The 20,638-nt window shown below is 46.4% G+C and overlaps 1 protein-coding gene across 3 annotated transcripts in view; it reads left to right on the forward strand.

Moving 5' to 3' along the window:
• The window catches only part of DEGS2 (delta 4-desaturase, sphingolipid 2), a 65,876-nt gene extending 45,510 nt beyond the window's left edge, over window positions 1-20,366 (forward strand). For all 3 annotated transcript variants that reach the window (XM_063948348.1, XM_063948349.1, XM_063948347.1), the window contains 2 exons: window positions 12,353-13,095; window positions 20,123-20,366. In XM_063948348.1, coding sequence (XP_063804418.1) covers window positions 12,379-13,095; window positions 20,123-20,263 — 858 coding nt within the window. In that variant the 5' untranslated portion in view covers window positions 12,353-12,378 and the 3' untranslated portion in view covers window positions 20,264-20,366. The remainder of the gene's footprint in view (window positions 1-12,352; window positions 13,096-20,122) is intronic.
• The last annotated feature ends 272 nt before the right edge of the window (window positions 20,367-20,638 follow it).

Here is a 20,638-nt window from a genome sequence, read left to right on the forward strand (position 1 = left end):
CCAGTAGTTGTACAAGTAAAAGATGGTAGGATAGCTCCAAAAATCCCACAGTATCCTCTGAAGCCAGAGGTGGAGTTAGGAGTTTTTCCCGTAATAGAGCGCTTGCTACAACAGGGCATTCTAGTAAGAACGTCCAGCACAGCAAATAGTCCCATCTTCCCTGTTAAAAAGAGTGGGGGGAGGGGTTACAGGCTAGTGCAAGATCTAAGGGGGATTAACAAAATAGTTGAGAGTCAGTTCCCCGTAGTGCCTAATCCAGCTGTCATCCTAATGCAAATTCCTCCCACTGCCAAATTTTTCACTGTTATTGACCTCTGCTCCGCATTCTTTTCGGTACCTCTGCACCCTGACAGCCAATATTTGTTTGCATTCACATACAGAGGAGTCCAATACACGTGGACTCGATTACCCCAAGGTTTCATAGATAGTCCAAGTATATTTTCTCAGGCTTTGCATGATTGTTTACAGTCTTTCCAACCAGAGAGTGGATCAGTATTGATACAGTATGTGGATGATTTACTACTGTGTTCAGATTCACTGGAAGCTTCCCTGAAAGATACGAAACAGCTCCTGTTTCATCTTTCAGACACAGGTCACAAGGTTTCCAAAGACAAGTTGCAATTATGCCAAACTAAGGTAAAATATTTGGGACACTGTCTAACACAAGGACTGAGACACCTGACCGCTGATAGAATCCAAGCCATTAGAGACATGACACTGCCACAAACCCAGCAACAGATCAGAACGTTTTTAGGAATGTGTGGGTATTGCCGTAATTGGATCCCAGGGTTTTCCATATTGGCGCTACCTTTGCAGGAAATGGTCTCTTCAAACAAACCTGATCGGATTTCGCATACAGACGAATCTGAAACAGCATTTGAGAGACTCAAGCAATGCCTAACGCAGGCACCAGCACTAGGTATGCCAGACTATGGGAAACCCTTTGAACTATACGGAACAGAAAGTGCTGGGTGCGCAGCAGGTGTACTAACACAAAAACACGGTGATGCCAGCAGGCCAGTTGCATATTACAGCGCTCAACTAGATACGGTAGCGCGATCCCTCCCCACATGCTTGCGTAGCGTTGCGGCGATAGCATTGCTAGTGACAAAAAGCGAAGATGTCGTGCTAGGCCACAACCTCACAATCCATACACCACATGCGGTATCTGCCTTATTGAATTCTGCCCAAACCAGACACGTCTCATCAGCAAGGTTTACGAGATGGGAATTGGCATTAATGGCCCCAGTAAACATCACCATAAGGAGATGCAGCGCATTAAACCCTGCAACATTTCTCCCAGGTGTGCCTGGTCAGGCACAAAGGGTGGGAGGTGAGAGTGATGGGGAAGGAGGATTTAATGCAAAGGAAGATACACATGATTGTATGGAATATTTGACCCAAAATTTTACCGCAAGGCCTGACATCAGTGACAATCCACTGGAAGATGCAGAACTCACGTTCTACACGGACGGTAGTTGTCACAGACAGTCAGACTCGGGAGACTTGTGTACTGGATACGCAGTCGTAGATGACCAAGGCACCATAGAAGCGGAACCGCTAGGCCCACCTCACTCAGCCCAGGTTGCTGAACTGGTCGCCCTAACCAGAGCATGTGAATTGGCTAAGGGTAAGTCTGCCAATATCTACACCGATTCCAGATACGCGTTCGGGGTAGTCCATGATTTCGGAGCCCTATGGCGGCTCAGAAATTTCATGACGGCAGCTGGCACACCGATAGCGCATGCAGCTCATATAAAAAGGCTTCTAACAGCGATACAGGAACCCGACAGAGTGGCTGTTATCAAATGTAAAGCACATACATATAGCCAAGACCCAGTATCCCTTGGTAACAGCCGAGCAGACGAAGCCGCAAAGCTTGCAGCTGCTACCCCCATACGGACAGACACCACACAACTGATGGTATTTAATACCATCAACACACAGAAGTTGTGTGAGATGCAGAATTTGTGTTCCACACAGGAAAGAGCAGTCTGGAGGGCAAAGGGATATGGCCAGGAGTCCTCAGGGCTCTGGACGGATGGACATGGTAAACCAGTGGCCCCCAGGGCATACCTTCCATGTCTGGCTGAAGCAGCTCACGGGCTGACTCATCTAGGCAGGGAGGGGATGTGCAAATTGGTAAGAGCATACTGGTGCGCCCCAGGATTCTCCTCTCATGCGAGTAAAAGAGCAATGTCATGCCTTACCTGTCTGAGAAAGAATATTGGAAAAGCAATACCTACAGAACCATCCCATGTCCCACCTGCCGGCGGCCCTTTCCAGGTAATACAAATTGACTTCATTCAATTACCCCCATGTCGAAATTTGAAATATGTACTTGTTTGTATAGATGTTTTCTCGAATTGGGTCGAAGCTTTTCCAGCAGCTACAAATACCGCTATGTTTACAGCTAAGAAAATTGTGCAGGAATTTGTATGTAGATATGGTATCCCTAGAATCATTGAAAGTGATAGGGGTACCCATTTTACAGGTGATGTCTTTCAAGGAATGTGTAAGTTGATGGGAATTGATAGTAAGCTGCACACTCCGTACCGTCCACAGGCGAGTGCGAAGGTCGAAAGAGTGAACAGCACTATTAAAAATAAATTGAGTAAAGTAATGACAGAGACAGGATTGACGTGGCCAGAAGCTTTACCCATTGTTTTGTATAGCATCAGAACCACTCCCAGGTCCCCTCTTAATCTGTCTCCTTTTGAAATCTTGTTTGGTCGACAACCGCATGTCATGATTAACCCTCAGGATGATTTGAAATGTAACAATGAAGTAACTGTAAAATACTTAATTAACATGAGTAAACAGTTGAGGAATCAAAATGATAATCTGAAGTTGGTGATTCCTGATTTACCAGATAGTAATTGTCATGACATTGAACCTGGGGATTATGTAATGATACGAAATTTTCTACGCTCAGGTTGTCTTATTGATAGATGGGAAGGACCATACCAGGTCTTATTGACTAGCACCACAGCATTGAAGGTTGCTGAGAGAGAGACTTGGGTCCATTCATCCCACTGCAAAAAGGTTGCTGATCCAGAGAAGTCCCGTGATAAGGAACAGACGGTAGAGGTTGTATCACTGGAGTGTCTGTTCCAGGAGGACTGAGGTGGCACCTGAGCCTTGAAGATCGAAAGCAGCTGTCGACTCCCTTCTCCCTTTTATTGTTTTTCTCCACTTCCCAGCCCCTCTCCCTTAAAATTTCTTTTTCCCCCTTCTCATTCTTCTCTATTTCCTCCTCAAAGATGGACTTGCCCCAAGAGACTGTGATCCGGATTTTGATGTTAACCATGATGTTGACCAGAGCAGTCTGTTCCGGCGAGAGTACCATAGAGGTCGAAAGAGGTTCTGGAATAGGTTCCGATTATGATGATGGAGGCGTAGTTTTCCAAGATCAACCAAACCAACAAGCAAAGGCGAGTATCAGAAAACGATCCGATAGAAGAAATTGTGATGGATTGTTAGCTGAAGAAAATTGTATCTGTAGGCTCTGTGATAATCTGGTTGAAGATGGATGCATAAAGAAATGCCAGTCCAGTTTTAATATCCATATGGACCGGCATCCATTGAGTGACTATCACTCCTTAGTGGGTAACGTGTTAAACCAAACAGATTGTTGGGTATGCTCTCAAGTACCTCAGGGTCACAGCAAATCAGGGCTAGTACCATTTCCTTTAACGTTAGGGGAGGTACTTGAGCTAAGTGGTGGGAGACCGGTGGACCGGAGGTTTAACATCTCCAGCCCTCCTAGTTTGAAGCTCCACCAATACCATGTGGATAGGTCCCTCTTATGTTTTAATATCTCCAATCCCCGTAAGCCGGGAAATTGGGAAGTGTCATGGAGCAACCTTACCATGACCTTTTCACACAGAGCAGATAGAATGCCTACAGATACAGAGCTCGTACGCCACATAGCTAGTAGAGGAAAATCTTTCCGGTATCGATATACCTTAGGAAATAGGATTACTAAAGTTGGAGAGGTATCACCAGGATACTGTGCACATATCGTACAAACTGATACGTGCATTAAGCAGATGGAAGAATTAGGGTCAGGAGATTTCACCTGGAAGGTTTGTAACATGGTCATGTCCTTCTCCGTCCCTTATGTTCTCCCCGATGATGCATATTTCATATGCGGGAGAAAGGCGTACAAATGGCTTGCCCCAAACTCTGAAGGATTGTGTTATATTGGAAAAGTATTGCCTGAAGTGATGACTGTTACACATGACAAAATGAAGGACATACACCGTGGTGCCCAAGCTCCTTATACTCACACTCATTACGAGCACCGAGTTAAACGACAACTGTCAGAAAGGTTAGAGCATCCGGCCTCTGATCTTATCCATGAATCCACCGGGATTCAGGTTCTGGTAGCGTTAGATTTCACTCGCACCGCTCGAGGTGTGATGAATTATAGATACATTTCCGCACTCGCCAATTTGTTAGATAATATCACTGAAATGTATGATGACACGTTTAGATACACTGGAAGAGAACTTCAAGCCTACAAAACAGAACTAGTTCAGCATAGGATGGTTCTTAATTATCTTACAGCAGTAACAGGCGGATATTGTGTTACATTGGCAACACAGTACGGCATAAAGTGTTGCACGTATATCACAAATAGCACCGAGGATCCGGTAGAGGTCATAGACCAAAAGATGGACGATATTCTGCAATTAAAGTGGGAATTTCGTCGAAAACACAATCTCACCCTTGCTGCTGTAGGTAATGAGCTGACTGGTTGGGTGTCATGGTTGAACCCGCGAAATTGGTTCTCCGGTTTGGGAGAATGGGCTCAAGGAGTCATAATGGATGTTGGAAAGTTTCTACTTTGTATCTTGGGTGTCATTATATCGATTGGATTGATATTTAGATGCGGGCAGGCTTTAATGAGGTGCAAACAAAGTACAAAAGTGATGAGCTTGAGGAGTGAGGAAACTGTAATTAACCTGGATTTGATTTATGACCCAATGATAGAAACCAGAATGTGATGAAAATGCGATTATACGGTCCGTTTCTTTCCTGACATAGAATATCATTGCATTTTCCATAAGTGTTCTTTATCTTCATCTCTACAACCCTCAGGTAATGACACACATAGTCGATAGGGAATACAGGCACAGATATCAGCAACCACATACCTCCCCCATTCATGTATCATCAACTAAAATGTGCATCCCCATTTTGTTACAACCATAGCCGAAATGAGCTCGGTAGAGTTTGACAGCCCATCCACAGACCCTTAGTACGGGATAAGAAGGAATTCAAATGTATACTTCGCAATACCTCGAAGCTTGATTTACCACACGTACGGCACGATGATACATGACCCTCCAAACATGGACTCATACACACATGCTTCTGCTTTCTCACTAGGTCATACCCTCTTCACACCTACTCCACTCTTCTTCCTTTCCCCACCATGGAAATCAATTAACCCCTGACTTACATTTTTCTCCTTAAATATTTTAGAAGGTGGCAGTTATTATTGACTGCCAAAGGGTGGACTGTCAAAGTCAGAAAAATGTCTCTATGCACGTTGCCATATTTGCACCGCACACTGGTCCGCGCTGCGCATGCGTACGCTCTCCCGTGAAGGCGCATACCCGCGATAGCGTGCACTCGCAGGCGCGGTATGCGTATTTACGGTAGAGTTTATGTAGTCGTAGCGTGCGACTCATTCGTTACAAATGTTCACAATTAATGTAGTTTGTAGATCATGGTCCCCTTGATAGATTCTGAAAGTTTGGTTAAAATAGAATATCCCTGAGCTGAGGAATCCCTCTTTGCATCGTACGAAGGGTCTGACAGGAATCATACAGCAGTGTTTGGTACCCATCGGAAGAGTATTTAATTAGCAATATTCCGGTGTTGGTTTGGAGCGTATTAATCGCTCGTGCGAATGGTTATGGACATAAGAAGTTTATGTCCATTTCTATTATTTACACATACTCAGGTATGCGGCGGGAAACCCAGTCTCCCACCCACCTGAGCTGTTGGAAATCGTCACAGCCCACCTGTATGAATCACCCTATGACCTTTTGTTATGATGCAGGGCCGAATTCCTTCGGCCAATGGACAATGGGATTGTAGGGACTATGAGATTGCATTGTGTGTGGGGCATAAATAGGCAGGCCGACCATATCCAACTCTCACTCTCTCATCAACGGTTATCTGCTGATAGCCGGGAGCTGGATATCGAGGCGCAGGCGATCATACCCTTTGTGCGTAAGTTTCTCTCCGTAATCATTGTCTTTCTTTGAGCCAATTTCTCTCATCTCTCCCCGTCACTCTCTCTCTCTCTCCTCTTTTCTCTTATATCTCTCATAGTATTATAGTATTGTATTGTATTGCATTTAGGTCAGTGTAGTATTGTCTTTTTGTATTTATTGTTTAGTTCTGTGGTTAGGAAGTCTCTGTTATATTGTAGTGTATCATTTGTACTGTTATCCCCTTTTTACAAGTATATTAGATATAATACAGTTAATAGGCTTTGGACCCTAAACCAGTATCTGTGTATTTTCTATAGTATTAAGTGTTCACTTGAGCGTCGGTGACGCTCAAGTAGCTTTGTAGTTAGTCAGGTTACACAAGGTTGCACTTACACCCTGTACTCACATTAAGGTATTCTGTGTATTTCTTTGGTATAAGGTTTATACATAAAGGTATAGCGCTGTGAGCGTCTGCATCGCTGGTGACCTCCTCGTGGTCTCGAGCGTACGCTACGCTACCGCGAATCATTACTCTAGTGATAACCAATAACGTGTCCTGTGATCACTGGGCCGTGAGCGAACGTGACGCTTGAGCGTCTCGCTTACTGCTGAGCGATCGTTACGCAAATAGCGTACCATTACGGTACTTCTTACGTAAACAGCGTACAGTGTTCTTAGACTTCATAAAGGGTTGTTTATACGACAAAGGAATTTAGCATTGTCAATATATACACACACATATGTGTATATCAGTGGGGTGAGGCAGAGCCTTTCCTGTCATACTAACGTTCGTGCCAGAGTTTCTACTGTATAAAGTATATGAAAAATACAAAGAATATGTCTGAAATATCATCTTTGCATTATTCTAATCAGTTTTATAGCCAAAACTGGAGTAAAAAGTCTATGGCGGCTTATCTTTTCAGCACATCTCTAATCAAAACTCACAAAACTTTCAGGCGTTTATACTGCTGCACATGTGTATAATGCCCAGATGTACCCTTTGCTCATACTGTATATTGCATGTAAATCTGGCTCTGGTGCTAGCCAGTGCCTCCTGAGCTATTTAGCTCACCGCACGTCCCTGATAGATAGATATAGATATATACCAACATTACCCTCTCCAGGAGGGACACAATGCTCTGCTTCTGGACTTTTCCCTTTCTCTATGATTGCCGGCACCTGTGTTGAACAGGTTAATGGATAATAACGGTGTTTCACCACAGGTGATTCCAATCACAAATTAAGAGGTAAGTGCAGGAGCAGAGCATTCCGTGGAGAGGGTCATGCTGATATATATATATATATATATTCATGCACTGTTCACGTCCTGTTTTGCTCACCTTGACAAAGGGGCGTATGTGCCCCGAAACGTTGGGATGCAGGTTGATGTAATTTGACACATTAAAGCACACGCTTATTTGAAGTATTTACGTCATTCCAGACTCTGAGTGCTGCTGATTGGAGATTGCTGTTGTATGGATAACTATTTTCCAGAGGGTACCGGAGCACTTTACTCGGGTAGGGTGAGTGCAGGTCCAACCGTGACACACACACACATATATATATATATATATATGTATATATGTGTGTGTGTGTGTCACGGTAGGATATATTAGTGGGAGTAAACATGGCCGTAACTAGGGTGGTGCAGAGTGTGCCATGGCACATAGCGCTGCAGGGTAGGGGGCGCTGTTGTCGGCACTTGTCAATGATCTGTTTTAATTACTTTCACTTGCAGTTTTCCCCTAATTTGAAGCCCGGCATCTCCTGACCACCGCTGTCTCCTACCCCCACCCCTTCTGTCACTAACACCTACACAGCATTCATGAACTTAACTTGAGATTTCTTTGTTATTCAGTCACTCTGTCCTTTATTACATTTCAAGATGCTGACATACCCAGGATTTGAACCCATTGCCTGTGACATTGCAGTCAGACAATCTATTCATTGAGCTATCTGCCCTTGCATAGAAAGCTAGAGAATTCTAACTATTTGAAGTTTACCCTGGGCAGGATGTACTAAATGGAAAAGCTGTAGAATCCAAGTTTTTAGGGGTTTTACCGCGTTTTCATATGTACTAAGACCCGGCCGCCAGGTTTTCGATGCTGAGGTTATCGCCATCTTTTTATGGCGATACCCTATAGAAGCCTACGGGCTTCTTTCGCACCTGCCGCCCAGCGTCACACTCGCCGACCCCCCCCCCCCCCCCCACCTATATCCAGGCAGCTGTGCTCCATGATCCCCCGCAGCACAGCCATTTCTCCTTCCAGCAGCATGGGGAGGAGGAGGAGCCCAGGGACTCCCAGCACGCGTCACCTCCCGGGGCTGGGAGGTGACAGACCCCCACGCACACCTTCTGACAGGTAACGCGGGGGGCCTCTGTCACCGCATTGCAATGTTATTAGCATATGATAGTACATACGCGATTAGCATCGCTGCAGTGGGCGGCGATGTATTTTAATACATCCCATCCCCTGTGCTTTCTGAAAAAAATTATCAGCATTGCGGCTGAGCAGATCTATGTAGAGTGTGGCTGCAAGGGACTGGATGTGCGGCTGCACACTACATAGATCTGCTCCATTGCAATGCTGATTTTTTTTTTTTTTTATAACAAAGTACCAGTAGCTTCATATAGTTCTCAGTTTTTATGCAGGATCAAATAGCTCAATGAGTAGAGTGACTGGAAAGCAACAGGTTATAGGTTTGAATCCTGAGTATGGCAGTATATTGAAATGTTGTTATAACTGAATAATAACAAGCTCTCAAGTTAAGTGCACAAATGTGGTATAAAGAAGCGTCATCATAGCTTGGGTTTTCTCTGGGATGCATTTTCTCATGCCCCTTCCCCACGAGGGAATGTCCCTATTGGGACATTGGGTCTAGTTATGGCTCTGGGAGTAGGGTAGGTGTGAGGGTGTATCAATGTGGGTAGTACAGGTGGGAGTAGGGTAGATGTGGGGTGTACCAGTGTGGGTAGTACAGGTGGGAGTAGGGGAGGTGTGAGGGTGTACCAGTGTGATTAGTACAGGTGTGAGTAGGGGAGGTGTGAGGGTGTATTAGTGTGAGTAGTATAGGTGGGAGTAGGGTAGGTGTGAGTGTGTACCAGTGTGAGTGGTACAGGTGGGAGTAGAGTAGGTGTGGGGGTGTATTAGTGTGAGTAGTACAGGTGGGAGTAGGGGAGGTGTGAGGGTGTACCAGTGTGATTAGTACAGGTGTGAGTAGGGTAGGTGTGAGGGTGTACCAGTGTGGGTAGTACAGGTGGGAGTAGGGGAGGTGTGAGGGTGTACCAGTGTGATTAGTACAGGTGTGAGTAGGGGAGGTGTGAGGGTGTATTAGTGTGAGTAGTATAGGTGGGAGTAGGGGAGATGTGAGGGTGTACCAGTGTGAGTAGTACAGGTGTGAGTAGGGGAGGTGTGAGGGTGTACCAGTGTGGGTAGTACAGGTGTGAGTAGGGGAGATGTGAGGGTGTACCAGTGTGGGTAGTACAGGTGTGAGTAGGGGAGATGTGAGGGTGTACCAGTGTGAGTAGTACAGGTGGGAGTAGGGTAGGTATGAGGGTGTACCAGTGTGAGTAGGGTAGGTGTGAGGGTGTACCAGTGTGAGTAGTACAGGTGGGAGTAGGGGAGGTGTGAGGGTGTATTAGTTTGAGTAGTACAGGTGGGAGTAGGGGAGATGTGAGTGTGTACCAGTGTGAGTAGTACAGGTGGGAGTAGGGTAGGTGTGAGGATGTGTTAGTGTGAGTAGTACAGGTGGGAGTAGGGTAGATGTGAGGGTGTACCAGTGAGAATAGTACAGGTGGGAGTAGGGTTGGTGTGATGGTGTACCAGTGAGAGTAGTATAGGTGGGAGTGTGTACCAGTGTGGGTAGTACAGGTGTGAGGGGGTGTACCAGTGGGAGTAGTATAGATGGGAGTAGGGTAGGTGTGAGGGTGTACCAGTGGGAGTAGGGGAGGTGTGATGGTGTACCAGTGTGAGTAGTACAGGTGGGAGTAGGGTAGGTGTGATGGTGTACCAGTGTGGGTAGTACAGGTGGGAGTAGGGTAGGTGTGAGGGTGTACCAGTGTGAGTAGTATAGGTGGGAGTAGGGTAGGTGTGATGGTGTACCAGTGTGAGAAGGGTAGGTGGGAGTAGGGTAGGTGGGAGGGTGTATTAGTGTGGGTAGTACAGGTGGGAGTAGGGTAGGTGTGATGGTGTACCAGTGAGAGTAGTACAGGTGGGAGTAGGGCAGATATAGGGTGTGCCAGTGTGGGTAGTATAGGTGGGAGTAGGGTAGGTGTGATGGTGTTACCAGTGTGAGTAGTATAGGTGGGAGTAGGGTAGGTGTGAGTGTGTACCAGTGTGGGTAGTACAGGTGTGAGTAGGGTAGGTGTGAGGGGGTGTACCAGTGGGAGTAGTATAGATGGGAGTAGGGTAGGTGTGAGGGTGTACCAGTGGGAGTAGGGGAGGTGTGAGGGTGTACCAGTGTGGGTAGTACAGGTGTGAGTAGGGTAGGTGTGAGGGTGTACCAGTGGGAGTAGGGGAGGTGTGATGGTGTACCAGTGTGGGTAGTACAGGTGGGAGTAGGGTAGGTGTGAGGGTGTACCAGTGAGAATAGTATGGGTGGGAGTAGAGTTGGTGTGATGGTGTACCAGTGTGAGAAGGGTAGGTGTGAGGGTGTATTAGTGTGGGTAGTACAGGTGGGAGTAGGGTAGGTGTGAGGGTGTATTAGTGTGGGTAGTACAGGTGGGAGTAGGGTAGGTGTGAGGGTGTACCAGTGAGGGTAGTACAGGTGGGAGTAGGGTAGGTGTGAGGGTAGTACAGGTGGGAGTAGGGTTGGTGTGATGGTGTACCAGTGTGAGAAGGGTAGGTGGGAGGGTGTACCAGTGTGAGTAGGGTAGGTGGGAGGGTGTACCAGTGAGGGTAGTACAGGTGGGAGTAGGGTAGATGTGAGGGTGTATTAGTGAGGGTAGTACAGGTGGGAGTAGGGTTGGTGTGATGGTGTACCAGTGTGAGAAGGGTAGGTGGGAGGGTGTACCAGTGTGAGTAGGGTAGGTGGGAGGGTGTACCAGTGGGAGTAGGGGAGGTGTGAGGGTGTACCAGTGTGGGTAGTACAGGTGTGAGGGGGTGTACCAGTGGGAGTAGGGTAGGTGTGAGGGTGTACCAGTGGGAGTAGGGAAGGTGTGATGGTGTACCAGTGTGGGTAGTACAGGTGGGAGTAGGGTTGGTGTGAGGGTGTACCAGTGAGAATAGTATGGGTGGGAGTAGAGTTGCTGTGATGGTGTACCAGTGTGAGAAGGGTAGGTGTGAGGGTGTATTAGTGTGGGTAGTACAGGTGGGAGTAGGGTAGGTGTGAGGGTGTACCAGTGAGGGTAGTACAGGTGGGAGTAGGGTAGGTGTGAGGGTAGTACAGGTGGGAGTAGGGTTGGTGTGATGGTGTACCAGTGTGAGAAGGGTAGGTGGGAGGGTGTACCAGTGTGAGTAGGGTAGGTGGGAGGGTGTACCAGTGAGGGTAGTACAGGTGGGAGTAGGGTAGATGTGAGGGTAGTACAGGTGGGAGTAGGGTTGGTGTGATGGTGCACCAGTGTGAGAAGGGTAGGTGGGAGGGTGTACCAGTGTGAGTAGGGTAGGTGGGAGGGTGTACCAGTGAGGGTAGTACAGGTGGGAGTAGGGTAGATGTGAGGGTGTATTAGTGAGGGTAGTACAGGTGGGAGTAGGGTAGGGTAGGTGTGAGGGTGTACCAGTGAGGGTAGTACAGGTGGGAGTAGGGTTGGTGTGATGGTGTACCAGTGCGATTTGGATCGGTATGAGAGTGTATTCATGTTTGCAGTAGACGTAGGAGAATGGTAAGTTGGAGTCATGTGCCTGGAACAAACCATGTTGCAATGTAAGGGGTGCAAATGCATTTATTTATTGTCTTTGCATACAGAGAAAATACGCTAGGATACGCTCCTCCCAAGAGAGTATATCCCCCCCCCCACCAATTGCAGCAAGTTTTAGCAAAAGTGCAAATCTGCTCCTATTCCTTTTGTATTTGCTCCTTACGCTGCAGCAGCCCCAGTGTTGTCTTCTGCCTGATACAAAACACATGTCCAATTTTCCATTATATGATTCTCAAAATCCAATTTTGTTTCTTTCTCACAGCGAAGTATCCACAAATCAAGACTCTAATGGGACCCGACCACCACCTGAAATGGATCGTCTTGGTGCTGGTGGCGGCTCAGCTTGTCGCTTGTCACCTAGTGGGAAACCTGGCTTGGAAGTGGGTGCTATTTTGGGCGTATGCCTTTGGCGGCTGTGTGAATCACTCGTTGACTTTAGCCATCCACGACATCTCTCACAATGTCACTTTCGGCAATAGGCAGGCAAAATGGAACAGATGGTTTGCCATGGTGGCCAACTTGCCAATTGGCATGCCATACTCCGCATCCTTCAAGAAATACCACATCGATCACCACCGCTACTTGGGAGGAGACAAGCTGGATGTGGACATACCAACGGACTTCGAAGGGTGGTTTTTCTGCACCCCCTTGCGCAAAGTTGTCTGGCTGGTCCTTCAGCCGCTATTTTACGTCCTACGTCCTCTGTACGTGAATCCCAAACCGATCAGCAGGATGGAGATATGGAACGCTCTGGTCCAGTTTTCCGCTGACCTCTTGCTCTATCGCACGTGCGGCCTGAAGCCCATGGTCTATTTGGTGGCCGGATCGTTTTTTTGTATGGGCTTCCACCCGATTTCGGGACATTTTATCTCGGAACATTATATGTTTATGAAAGGGCATGAGACCTATTCGTATTATGGATGTCTGAATTTAATTACTTTTAATGTAGGCTACCACGCAGAGCATCACGACTTTCCCAACATCCCCGGAAGCAAGCTCCCTATGGTAGGTCAATGTCGTCTTGTACTGGGTCCTCATTCAAGTCCTATGGCGGAAAATGCGTCAAACCTTTTAAAGAGGACAGCTTCTAGCTATTTTCTAATACCTTCTATAAAGTCCGCTTCTCAACCTGTCCTGTTTAGTAGATTGGGTACATCCCCCCATTAGATAAGTAAGGAATTTTTTTTGCTGTTATTTTAACGTCTTCTGATGAACCCATAATGTGAAACTAAAGAATATTGGCCCAAATGTATTAAGACTCAACAAGAGATAAAGTGGCGACGGCTAAAGAGAGATAGAATACCAGCCAATCGGCTTCCTAACTGCCATGTCACAGGCTGTGTTTGAAAAATGGCAGGAGCGGATCGGCTGGTACTTTATCTCTCTTTATCCGTCTCCACATTGGGGGTCATTCCGAGTTGATCGTAGCTTTAAATGTTGCATGGCTACGATCAGGCACAGGGCTAGTACCGCCCCCCCCCCCCCCAGAAGTGCAAAAGCATCGCACAGCGGCGATGCTTTTGCATTGGAGGAGTAACTTCCGGCTAGCGCAGTTCCTGCGGCTGGCCGGGATAACCTCTTCGCTGCCCCTGGTTGCAGCGGCTGCGTGTGACGTCACGCAGCCGCTGCGGCCCGCCCCCGCAAGGTCTGGCCACACCTGCGTTGGCCGGTCCGCGCCCCCAAAACGGCGGCCAAACGCCGCCATGCCGCCCAGCGACCGACAGGCAGAGGCGATCGCTAGGGAACGACGGCCTTTGGCCGTCCGGCATGCGCCGGCGCATACTCAGTTCTGACCCGTTCGCTGTGATAAACTGCAGCGATCGGGTAGGAATGACCCCCATTATCTCTTGTTAAGACTTAATACATTTGGGCTATTGGGGGTGATTCAGACCTGATCGTACAATCAGTCACACTGACATGCGAGGGGACGCCCAGCACAGGGCTAGCACGCCCCGCATGTCAGTGGCGCCTCCCCCCCACACTTTAGGCCTGCCCCCCCCCCCCCTTCACAAGTACAAGAGCATCACACAGCGGCAATGCTTTTATACTGTAGGAGTAGCACCCAGCCAGCGCAGCTGTAGGAGTAGCCCCAATGTCCGTTGCAGTAGTCTTCCATAGTAGTATACAGCTCTGATGTGACGTCTGGTCTCCATATACTTTGCAGTAGGGACTGCTATTCCTTATACAACATGATTAATAGTTTTTGACAAATTCAATATTTAAGTTTTTTTCTCCCTACTATTTAACAAATTTAGTTGGGAATTGGAATCGGAGTGTGCCGTTCTGGAATGTCACATCGCCCCGCCAGCATCACCCTATAGCTGTATAGTACTGAGCACAAGTTTAAGGCAGGTGCGGAAATACTGCTACAAAGTAAGAATGCTTTCAAAAATAGAAGTGTTAATAGTTTTTTTTTTATCAATTAACAAAACACAAAGCGAATGAACAGAAGATGAATCTAAATCAAATCAATATTTGGTGTGACCTCTTTTGCCTTCAAAACAGCATCAATTCTTCTAGGTACACTTGCACACAGTTTTTGAAGGAAGTCGGCAGGGAGGTTGTTCCAAACATCTTGGAGAACTAACCACAGATTTTCTGTGGATGTAGGCTTGCTCAAATCCTTCTGTCTCTTCGTGTAATCCCAGACAGACTCGATGGTGGGCTCTGTGAGGTCCATATCATCACTTCCAGGACTCCTCGTTCTTCTTTAAGCTGAAGATAGTTCATAATGACATTGGCTGTATGTTTGGGGTTGTTTTCAGTCTTCAGAATAAATTTGGAGCCCATTAGACGCCTCCCGTTTGGTATTGCATGATGGATAAGTACCTGCCTGTATTTCTCCGCATTGAGGACACCATTAATCCTGACCAGATCCCCCAACTCCAGTTGCTGAAATGCAGCCCCAAACGTACAAGGAGCCTACATTATGCTTCATTGTGGACTGCAGACTCTCATTATTGCACTGCTCTCCAGACACTCGGCGAATAAACCGCCTTCTGTTACAGCCAAATATTTCACTTTGACCCATCAGTCCAGAGGACCTGCTGCCATTTTCTGCACCTCATTTCCTATGTTTTTGTGCATAATTTAGTTGCTTGCCCTTGTTTCCACGTTGAAGGTATGTTCCCCCCCCCCCCCCCCCCCCCCACTCCCTTCCCATTTCTTCCATGAAGGCCACTTCTGGCCAGACTTCTCCAAACAGTATATTGGTGTTCGTGGGTGCCACTGGTTTCTGAGCTGATGGCACTTTTGGACATCTTCCAATTCTGAAGGGAAGTAAGCAAGATGTGTCTTTCATCTGATGCAAGTCTCCTTGACCAACCATTGCGTCTATGGTCCTCAATGCTGCTCGTTCCTCTGTGCTTTAACACTGAGAAATACAGGCAGGTACTTATCCATCATGCAGTACCATCAGGGAGACGTCTGATTGGCTCCAAATTTATTCTGTAGCTGAACAACAACCCCAAACATACAGCCAAGGTCATTAAGAACTATCTTCAGTGTAAAGAAGAACAAGGAGTCCTGGAAGAGATGATATGGACCCCACAGAGCCCTGATCTCAACATCGAGTACGTCTTGGAATACATGAAGAGAGAGAAGGATTTGAGCAAGCTTCATCAACAGAAGATCTGTGGTTAGTTCTCCAAGATGTCCAACAACCTCCCTGCCGAGTTCCTTCAAAAACTGTGTGCAAGTGTACCTAGAAAAATTTATGTTTTGGCGGCAAAGGGGGGTCACCACAAATATTGATTTGATTTAGATTTCTCTTCTGTTCATTCCCTTTGCGTTTTGGTAATTGATGAAAATAAACTATTAACGTCTATTTTTCAAAGCATTCTCACGTTGCAGCGCGGCACATCATGTTGACTTGAAACCCCCCCTCCATTTAGTCTTGATCAGGTGTCTATAAGAATTCTTCCGTCTGTTACTGTTAGCAGCTACAGTATACAGCATGTATGTCAGACACCCACGGCCATTTCATATAAATAATTTGTAGAAGCCCCACTATCGATTTAGTTATGTTCAATCCTTTTACTACTGTGTATGTTACATAAACTAATACCTGAAAAAGTGGTTTCTCACCCTTTATAGGTAGAAAAATAATTTATCTGCATTCAACCTAATCTTATAGAAAACAGCAAATACCTTTAGCGCGGATGCAAGTAGAAGCAATAGACGTAGCTGCCAAACAGGAAATGCAGTGTTTCCCAAACAACGGGTATATAGAATACATACGCACCAAATAGGCTGCACATGGGCGGTCATTCCGACCCGTTCGCACGCAACAGTTCATCGCTGCTGTGCGAACGGGTCGGAACTGCGCATGCGCGACGGGCACATTGCGCAAGCGCTTCGCTGTCCCTCGACTGCTGGCGCATTGTGCACGCGCATCGCTACCCGTCAACGGGCAGCGACCAGAATAAAGCGATCTCTAGCGCGATTGCAAGAAGATTGACAGCGGGGAGGCGTTCTGGGGCGTCGACTCACCGTTTTCCGGGTGTGGACATCCGAACGCAGGCGTGTCCAGGTGTTTGGAGAGCGGATGTCTGACGTCAAATCTGGGACCTTCATCGCTGGATCCACTGCACAGGGTAAGTAACTGCAGGGCTGGTCTATTTCTGCACAAAACTTTTTATTTTAGCATAGCAGGACTGCACGAGCGATCGCAACCCTGCTATGCTAAAATACACTCCCCCCATAGGCGGTGTCTGGTTGATCGCATGAGCAGCAAAAAGTTGCTACATGCGATCAACTCGGAATGACCCCCAATGTTCAGGACAAACCATCTTAAAATCCAAAATCTTTAATAAGATTGTTTAAGAATATTGAACAGCACTAAAATAAGACAGCTAGTGGCTGTTGTCTAATCCTATCCCCTGGGACGCTCTGATAATAAATTCTGCTGCTTCCGCCTAACAATAAAGGAACAGTTCAGTCTTCTTTAACAGAATCCCATATATAGGGGTTACAACGTACAAGAATACTGTACACGGGTACAAGTTGACCAAAATAGGCCTTTCACAGGGCCAGATTAACAATGGTGCGATGGGACTACAGCTCCAGGCCTTTACAAAAAATTAGGCCCTTCATTATAACAGCGTTGTGACCAGCTGCCCGTAAATACTGAAATTTCATTTCCCTTTTTCTCATAATATAACGCATTATCTTTTACATGTACAGGGGGTCTATTTAGCAAAAATTAGTTATTGTTAGTGATATGTCTCGCTGTGTATTGCGTATATATTTTCACAATATTTATATGAAAACTTCTGCGGAGAGCCATGCATGGAAGTGCTGCCCCGAGAGATGTTGGCGTCTTTCGCACAAGCCCAAGATGTCTGCTCTCTTTTTTTTTTAATGTTTCTGGTCATGCTGGAGAGACAGCTAGGGGAGCTGTGACCACGGAGAGATGGCTGGAGATAAGCAGGAAGATGAATGTCAGTGCCCTTCTTTTCTCCACTAAATCGGGGTAAAAAGACACATCAAGCCTTGGAGAAAGGTAAATTATCAACTCCACAGCCATCGCCATATTAAGGGAGAGGGGGCTCCCTCCTTTAATAAGGCTCTCCCTCTTGTGCAGCAGCAGAACCAGGCAGCCAGAATGTGAGCAGTATAGTATGCAGTGACACAGGAGTATCATGTTTCATGAGCGACCGATGGAACTTCATACCAAGAGGGTAGGAGGGTGGAGAGAGCTGGAAGTGACCCAGAGATCCCAGCTTCTCCTCCTCTCTGCCTGGGTGTTTGGGGTAACCTGTTATCTAATGAGAGCATTCAGGTGTAGAGACACAGACACACACACACTCACTCACTCTCTCCCCTCTGAGTCCTGTCCCAGTGTGTAAGTAGTACAGAGGTTGCTGCTATTCTTGCATGTGACCAGATAAATTATTTTATTTTTCTATGTGTATTTTAAGGTTAAGTTTTCTTTGTTCCACTACCAGAAAACATTATAAAATAGTTGTCTCTCGGTTAGGTGGAGCTATACACAGTACCCGGGCATTATTAAACTAGGAGTATAAATCGAATATAAACCATTGGTTTAAATTTAATATACACAATCTATACCTCCCACCATGACCCATTCCAGGTGGAACACAATGCTCTCTACCTGGACTTCTCTCTTAATTTACGATTGCCCTCACCTGTGCTGACACACCTTTCTTATCCATTAACTTTTTTTAAAACGTGTAATTGTAATCATAAATTAAGAGAGAAGTCCCGGAGTGGAGCATTGTGTCCCTCCTGGAATGGATCGTGTTGGGAGGTATGCACAATCTAATATGGGTTCAGCAGGAAAGCCTGATGCACAGGATTCTCAATGTCATTATACTAACCCACCCCACACACTTCCCCCGGCCCCCCTGTCTTAAGTACCCTGTTTCCCCCCAAGACTTAGTGTCCTGTCCTCCGCTCCTGACATTTATCAGACACTGTAACTTGGCAGTTATTTATTTATTGACCGTTTCTTATAGAACGCAGCAAATTCCGTTGCACTTTACAATTGGAAACAACAGTAATAAAACAAATTCAAACAAGATTACAGAATTTGGTAATAACAGAGTCATAGAAAGCTAGCGCGCAGGGCCTTCTTACCTCTATCTATAGATAGGAGCTGATTGGTACTTTATCTCTCTCCAAGGCTGAGGTCTATGTACTAAGCCTTGAAGATAGAAATAAAGCAGGCGGTCAAAATGGTTGACACAAAAAAAGATCAACTCTGTTTTCCACGATTTTTAGGGTTAGGCACTAGGTGGAGGGTTAAACGGATACACACTATAAAGACGGGTGCACACTAGCCGATGCAGGAATGCAGGCGGTGAACGACTATAGCGTTCAACGGTCTAGTGCGTACACGCTGGATGTCATCGTTCAACGATAACGATATGTGTCGTCACCGCCGGCATTCCCAGACGTGCAGCTCAGCCCGACATTGACGGATTGAGCTGTATGTCGACTCAATATTGGTGAACGCTGAACGACGTGCGGGAGTGCGCATCGGTCACCAATATTGCCCCCATACATACTGGACGATATACTAAAAATAAATGTCGTTATCGTTTATTTTTAGGCTGAAATTGCCCAGTGTCCCCCCCCCTTTAGATTATCTGTCCAATCTTTCTGATTGGAACAAAAATCTGGTTATGTATTGGAGCAAATGACAATTGATGAGTGGTACTGAAGATTAAAGGTATTTGCGCCATTTTGCATGATTTTGAGTGTCCACCATGGATCAGCCAATCACTAAAGCTGCTTCTAGCCCTATACATATGTACGCACACCCTACAACATAAGCCATTTCCAACAGGTACACAATGCTCTGCCCCGGGACTTCCCACGTAAAATAGGATTACAGTCACCTGTGTCAACAATCGTCTCATCAATCCATTAGTTCAACACAGGTTCCTGTAATCGTAAGTTATGTGGAAATCCAGGTATAATGAATCTTGTTGTAAGGTCTGTATACACAGATAGTTCATTGCTCACCGTAACCATCATTATTCTTTATTTATATGGCGACACAAGGGTTCCGCAGCGCCCAATTAGAGTACATAAACACATAATCAAAACAGGAAAACAGTGACTTACAGTTGAAGACAATATAGGACAAGTACAGGGTAACGAAGCATAACTACACCAGTAGACGACACTGAGATAAGTTCCAAGGTGGCCACAAAACTGCGGGATTTGGGCAGTTGAGGATTATTAAAGTAAGAAAAGGATAAGCACACGAGGGAAGAGGGCCCTGCTCGTGAGAGCTTACTTTCTAAGGGATTTAATAACCATGCCCCAATATATCAGAGAGTTGCCTTCAAGCATTAAATTCTAGGTAGAGTCCAAACCATTCCTCTCCAGGTAAGGTGGGAGGACAGCTCACCGAAAACCTTTGATGCCACCTGATTGGGGATGAGGGGCGCGAACTAGTAGCAATGGTGGGGCAAAGATGGGCAAAGTTTATTAAGCGCCATTGTACTAGGCATACTGCAGATTTGCCTTGGTAACCAGTAGGTTTGTGTCTCTTCCATAGGTCCGACAGATCGCCTCCGAATATTATGACAATCTTCCTCAGCACCAATCGTGGGCCCGTGTCCTCTGGGATTTCATATTCGATGAAGAGATTGGTCCCTATTCAAGGATTAAAAGGAAATACAAGCTTGCGAAGGCGTGATCACAATCACTGAAAGAACATTTTATATTCTGTAACTCTCCTTTCTGACGTGTGACACTCTGTACACTGTAAATAATAATAAATTCCTATTTGGTACAGCTGAGAGATCTATCTGGGGGCGCTGTAAGCTTGGGTACATGGTTACATAGTGCTTGCAATATGCGTCATCACATCTGCGCCTGCATACAAAGGGCTACTGTACATGTGTGTGCGGCAAATGAACAGTCGTTCACATAATGCGCTTGTGCCTCTTTGCGATAGGAGGGGTGGGTATGCATACCCTAAGTATAACATGGCCACGCTGGCACAAATGCTACCTATGTAGACTGGGACGCAGAGGCACTTGTGCCTGTCAGGAGGACGGGTAACGTGTGG

The sequence above is a fragment of the Pseudophryne corroboree genome, chromosome 12, assembly GCF_028390025.1.
Source record: "Pseudophryne corroboree isolate aPseCor3 chromosome 12, aPseCor3.hap2, whole genome shotgun sequence".
In the NCBI taxonomy this organism is placed as follows: domain Eukaryota; kingdom Metazoa; phylum Chordata; class Amphibia; order Anura; family Myobatrachidae; genus Pseudophryne; species Pseudophryne corroboree.